General features: G+C 37.2%; 1 protein-coding gene across 1 annotated transcript in view; it reads right to left on the bottom strand.

Annotated features, from left to right (window-relative positions):
- Positions 1–4,359: 4,359 nt before the first annotated feature.
- Positions 4,360–6,272, bottom strand: part of oxct1a (3-oxoacid CoA transferase 1a) — a 47,000-nt gene continuing 45,087 nt past the window's right edge. The window contains exons 16-17 of the mRNA XM_079251291.1: positions 5,316–5,417; positions 4,360–5,218 (exon numbers count right to left, since the gene is read on the bottom strand). Of these exons, the coding sequence (XP_079107417.1) occupies positions 5,183–5,218; positions 5,316–5,417 (138 nt within the window). The 3' untranslated portion in view covers positions 4,360–5,182. The remainder of the gene's footprint in view (positions 5,219–5,315; positions 5,418–6,272) is intronic.

Below are 6,272 nucleotides of genomic sequence, written 5' to 3'. Positions count from 1 at the left end.
CCTCCACCCCCCCTTTCCACAATTATGAAAATGCAGTTGGACGGATCCAAATATGGCAACACTCGGTGGGTAGACGTCCAATACGTGACTGTGTAATAACACTGAAGCAGAGCATGTTTCAGCGACAGTCACCATTTAAACAGCAGCAACATGCAGATTTAAGAATACTAATTCATCTATAGTGCACAAAACTAAACGTATTAATCGGATTCATGCGACTTGAGATGTGCAGTTTCTGAATACATGTTTTCTCTGTCTGTTCATACTTTAGAAGAGCATTTAGCATTTAAATTTTAATTCCCAAGAGTCTCATATCTCTGGTCCTGTGGATGCCTATAAAATGTCAGTGACAAAAAAACAAAAACAAACAAAAACCCATAATCTGTGGTGGTAATCAGCTGGCAGGCCACCTTCACATGAGTCATTCAGAAAAAATGGGTCACAGTGGAATAAGAATTGAGAATATGCTAAGATTTCCCATGCTTTTCATATGTTTGAATTGCCCTGACAAGACATATTCGCCCAAGACACCAAACCACTCTCAGATCAAATAAAGACACACGCAATAGATTATGCAAGCATGGCACAGATGTTTTGAGTTTAAATCATTCAATTTTTCTGACCGACTTCCTTGTTGACTTTTATTTTTTTACATTAAGCAAGTCTATGTTTCTAAGTATCACTTCTGTTACATCAGCTAGGCACATACACAGCCATTTTATTACATACACCTGTTCAGTTGCTTGTTAAAAAAAACAAAACAAAACAAAACAATCATCCGAGAATGACAGCAAGTTAATGCATTTAGGCATGTAGCTCCCATAAAGAAAACTTGCAGAAGTTTAAATCTGAGCATCTGAATGAGGAAGAAAAGGAAATCCGAGCTTTGAAACAATCATCCCATGTTCAAACAGGCTGGGCTGAGTGTTTCAAAATTGCTGATCTGCTCAAATTTTCATGAAAAATCATCTGTAGAGTTTACAGAGAACTGACGGAAAAAAGAACATATCCAGTGAGCAGCAGTTGCCTGGATGGTCAGAGGTCAAAGGAGAAAGGGCAGAAGGCTTGGCAATGAGAGGAAGGCAACAGCAGGACAAATAACCATTGGTTACAGTCAAGGTATACAACAGGGGTGCCTCGAGATCTACTATTCTGCAACTTTTAAATGCATCTCTCCAACACACCTGAATAAAATAGCAGAATTCTTTCTTCTGGAGGTCATTCAGCTCTGCAGAGGCCCGGTAAGAAGCTGTTCATTTGATTCAGATATGTTGGACAAGGGTTGCATCTAAAAGTTGCAGGATAGAAGATCTTGAAGACTGAACTTGCCCCCCCGGTACACAGAATACCATCTGCACAATACATCAGGGCTCAAAGCAAATGAGCAACGACAAAATAAAACAACAGATATCATTCCATTCAGCTAATATCAGGAATCTGAGGCTACAGTTTACCAAAATAATTTTACAAAAGATTAGCATAACATTGTCTGGTCTGGTGAGTCCTGATTTTGCTGACACATTCAGATGTTAAGAGTAATAATTTACCTCAAACAGCATAAAGCGTGGGTGTCCAAAGTCGGTCCTTGAGGGCCGCAGTCCTGCAGGTTTTTGATGCATCCCCTGTTCCAATGCACCTGGCTTCCATGAAATGAATCAATGAAGCTCTGCACTATAAGTGATTAATTTGAGTAATGTGTGTTGGAAAAGGGATATATGGAAAACCTGCAGCATAGTCACCCTCTAGGACTGGAGCATAGATCAATCCTTCCTTGTACAGTTCAAGCAGGTGATGTTTACTGTTGTGGAAGAACGTAAGTCCCTTTAGTATAAATTATGCATTGTTTAAACACCACATCCCAGCTGAGTATTGTTGCTGACCATGTCCATTCCTTTATGACCACAGAGTACTATCTTCTAATGGCAAGTTCTGGCAGGTTAATGCACAGGTCATGTCACAAAGCTTAAATCATCTCGAACTGCTTTCTTTGACATAACAATAACTTCACTATACTTCAATGACTTTAATAGCCACCAGATCTCAGACCAGTAGAGCACCTTTGAGATGTGGATGGGATTGAAGAGCCTCATCATGGATCTGGAGGCAACATGCAATATGTGCAGCAAGTGTGTGATGCCACCATGTCAATATGGACCAAAATCACCAGGGAATGTTTCCAATGCCTTGTTGAATATCTGCAGCGAAGAATTAAGGCTGGTCTGAAGGGAAAAGGGGGTCCAACCTGGTGGTAGTGGCAAGGTGTACTTTAGATGTAGGTGGTGAGTGTTTGCATTTTCATTTATTCAACATGGCAGTCATAAATAACACAAAATTCAATTTATTTCCACTTAAGCAAAATTAAACCAGCTTTCACTGCAGCTGCTGAAAGAAACCAGTGAAAAGGTGAACAGGGTTCAAACATGTTTTATCAACAGAAGTTTATTTAAACGAGAGTAACACTAATTGTATTTGATTTGATCACAAGGAAATATGCTTTTAGGATTAAATTATGCTAGAGGAAGTGTAACTTAATTTTAAAAAGTATTGTCATGTTGACCCAAATTGACTTTCTAAAGGATTAATTTCATGCTGGCTACTAATGCAATCTGTTTCCATGTAAAATTACTTTATTAACCCAATTGAAGCAGACCCAACCCTTGTGAATCAGCCTTAATAGGTTATTTTGACCGAGCCCAAGCATAATGTAAACAACTAAATTGATTAGTGCTAAATGAAAGCCTTAATATAGTTGTGTTTTCTGATCCTTAACCATGTTATTACAGTGACTGTGTATACTGTTTACCTTAGTCTCATTTCCATTTCAAATAATTTGAACAATATTTTATTAAATACTTGGAATCATACATAGAACTGTAAAGAAAAATGCTTAATTTACATACAAAGACCCAATGCCAATTTTTTTTTTTTTGTCCCTAAACCCCTTGTTTTTGAGGTTAAGTGCCATTTTTTCCTTAGAGAACAATAGGTAGTGGTCAGTAATAGCAGTCCAGTGGTCCCAAACATTTTGAGCTGCAACGCCCAAGATAACAAATGTTAGTGTTTGCAACCTCCCGGACTGGATGGTTAATTTTGTAATGGAGTAAATGGGTCACCCTGCTGCTAATCTCTAAACAGAGCTTCAAAACAGTTGGAATCTTCATATATAAGGAGGATAATGTGGTTTTTTTAATTTTTTGGTGGATTATGTTAACAGCTGTGACAAAGCGCGCATATGCCAACAATCAGCTTTTCTCAAGATAGGAACAAATTCAGTGTATTAAGATTGCACCTTGGGGTGTTTAGAAATTTCTAAATGTATGACTTGAAAAGGATATAAAAAAAAAAACCAAACCATGAGGGTTCAATTTATTGCTCTAATAAAGCACATACTAAAATATGTGCTTGTCAAATATGGATTTTAATATGGTGATAACTAATATTTATGCATTATGTATGAAATAAATTAATTTCTCAGACTAATTTCTTTGCATTAACGTGTTAGTTTTGATCATGAAAATCCCAAATTTATCTCATAAATGTTAGCTGTGTTTTCTTTTTCACAATAATGTGGCGACTGACGTTATCTTGGGTCCCCCAGTTTGGTAAAGTCTGATCTAATCAGTCAAATGCTCCCCCTAGCCCTAGTTCAAGGACTATATAACCTCTACTCTTTGATCCTTACAAGAAAAAGGGCTTTTACCTGTGCAAAACAGAGAGTAGACCAACGTTACAGTGGCTTAAGAAATTTGTGATAAAATTAAGAATGCCAAAAATAGCCACTTGGCACCTATAGCACATGCTCTACAGTGATACATTTGTCTGGACTCTGACTGATTTTGTTAAACCATTTTTCTTCATAGTTTTTTTTTTTTTTTCCCCACATAGTTCTTTTTCTTTACATAGTTTTCAAAACAGAGCTTCCTGACATCTACTGTTCCATCTCATATGTTCCTGGTAAATTCACCTCCTTCCTGCATTCGACTACAAGTAAGAGAAGTAGGTTACAAAATGTAGGCTTATGGGGTACCGCTAAAGTTTGAGTCATGAAGGGATGTGCAGGATTAACAACAGCCGGTGGCAAAAACCCCTGTCACTTTCTTCCATTTTTCTGCTTGATGATCCAACCCAGTTGATCTTCTTGAACCCAAAAGCCCACTGGCTGAATCTCTGGTTATGTAACAGCCCTCAGGTAACGACAGCTTCTCTTTACTCAAGTGTAGAAATCACATAAAAAAATGTCAATGAAAGCCTGTCTTCCAAATATAGAAAGCCTTAACCTGTATTACTCTTGTAGCAGTCATTTAGCATTCAGTCAGTGGCATGTGATGCACCATCTGTTGTTGGTTTGAAGATTTTTATTGAACAGAAAGCAAAAATTAGCCAAAAGACAAAAAAAAAAAAAAAAAAAAAGAAACTCCACTTGTTGACTCTGCATGCCAGATTTATTTGATTTTATATACAAACACAGGGAACCAAATGCCGGAGCAAAAATGTTAAGGCTTATTGCTTTTGGCCTGAATTATAGGAGTTGAGCAGAGAAAAAGAAGCTCATATTATGAAGTGATTGTTTCCAAACATGTCCCTGTCAGACCCACTGTACCACCTCTCGTTCCCCTTCTACATGTAGAACAAAATGCTATCTTAAACTGAGACAATAATGTAAGGAACCTTTTTATTACTGGACCTATTTCACACTTAAGCAGCTGACATACAGCACCATTGTTCTAAAAATCATTTAAATTGAATATCATCATTTTACAACACCTAAACTTACAGTAAATGTGATTTTACTTTATTTCAGCAGCTACATTCATACTAGAAACAGTATATTTTTCTAACAAAAGTTACATAGACTTCTATCAGACTGCAGGCTCCAAATGGCTGATTTGGTAACAGTGGAACAATCAAAAGTGAATCTTGATAACTTAATGGTGTAATCATCGCGTCACACGACAAAAAGAGCCAGGCAAGTTGGCTTCCATAACAGCTATTCAGTTATCATTGCTGCAATCCAAATCCATTTCATATTTACATGTTGATTACCTGAAAACTGGACCAAGCATTTGTGTTTTCTAAGCTTATTTGACTGACCCAACTTGTGATGATCTATCACCACCTGTTTATCACAGGATAATGTTACGACACAAACCAAAGAGAGATCTTTAGAGCCGCTGGGGGTCCTCTAAATTTGCTGCATGGGTCTCAAGTTGGGAGACACCTACGTGAAACCACAAGGAGAAAAAAAAAAGAAGCATTTTGCCAAACTTAAAGAAAATACATTGTGATGCTTGCAGCCAAAGTGTTATATTACTCACCTCAAAATCTGTGCCAGTACATGCCTTGATATCCTCAGGAGTAAGCCCCTCCCAAACTTCAATCAGAGTCAGGCCCTTTGTCTTATCCACATCAAATACAGCCTGGTAGAAAGGCAGGAGGTAGATAAGAGGGATGAAATAAAAGGCTGTTTGTAAAGAGGGTGTTTGGAAAGAGATGACAGAGGTTGATGGGAAATTGAGTACTTCTATAACAGGCCGATTTAAGCCCTCTGATGTACGATAAGTTGAGTAGCATACAAAGATGTCCGGGGCTTGATTATAAAACACACCTAAGAGAAGAAAAATCTCTCCCAAAAATATGAGAGGCTCAGTCAGCAGGCCAGAGAGCTACTTCACTTTCACCCATCCAGGAAATGACAAAATAGCTGCAATTATTGGTGACACATCCCGGGGAGGCTGCAGAGAGCAGCCCTCCACTCTCTGAAGCTGCACCAGTATAAACAAGTCAACAATTATACTGCAAATACTGCACTACTTCTAAGATTTTAAACATAAAAGAAAATAGGTTTGATTAGTAATATTGTAAAAGAAAAAAAAAAAAAAACCAAAAAAAAAAAAACCAAGAACAAACAGCTTTTACGTTATAATTCTGTAAAAGTCCACATGTCTGTTAGAAACATGGCAGGGATTTATTTCTGCCTGAGGAAGTGAATGGAAACAAACCATTCTTTGTGAATGCTCCTGGACAGTAGTTCAGGAATATTAGAAACTTTACTAAATACTCTTTAAAATTGTTCTAGACTAAGTTTCCTGTGGCAACTTGTTTCCATTAAATTTTCCATCAATAAATCTTCAATAAATAAATCTTCAACAGCATTTTTACTAGTTTCCTGGCGATACCTAAAACCATTAGTACTTCAATTATGTAACTTATGTGTAGACATCATTATTACTAATTTTTATTATGTTTATTCCAAACATTTTTGTACAATGTTG

This window comes from Telmatherina bonti (assembly GCF_933228915.1).
Source record: "Telmatherina bonti genome assembly, chromosome: 13".
NCBI lineage: Eukaryota > Metazoa > Chordata > Actinopteri > Atheriniformes > Telmatherinidae > Telmatherina > Telmatherina bonti.
Note: the sequence above shows the minus strand (reverse complement) of the source record. Positions and strands in the feature narration are given on the sequence as shown.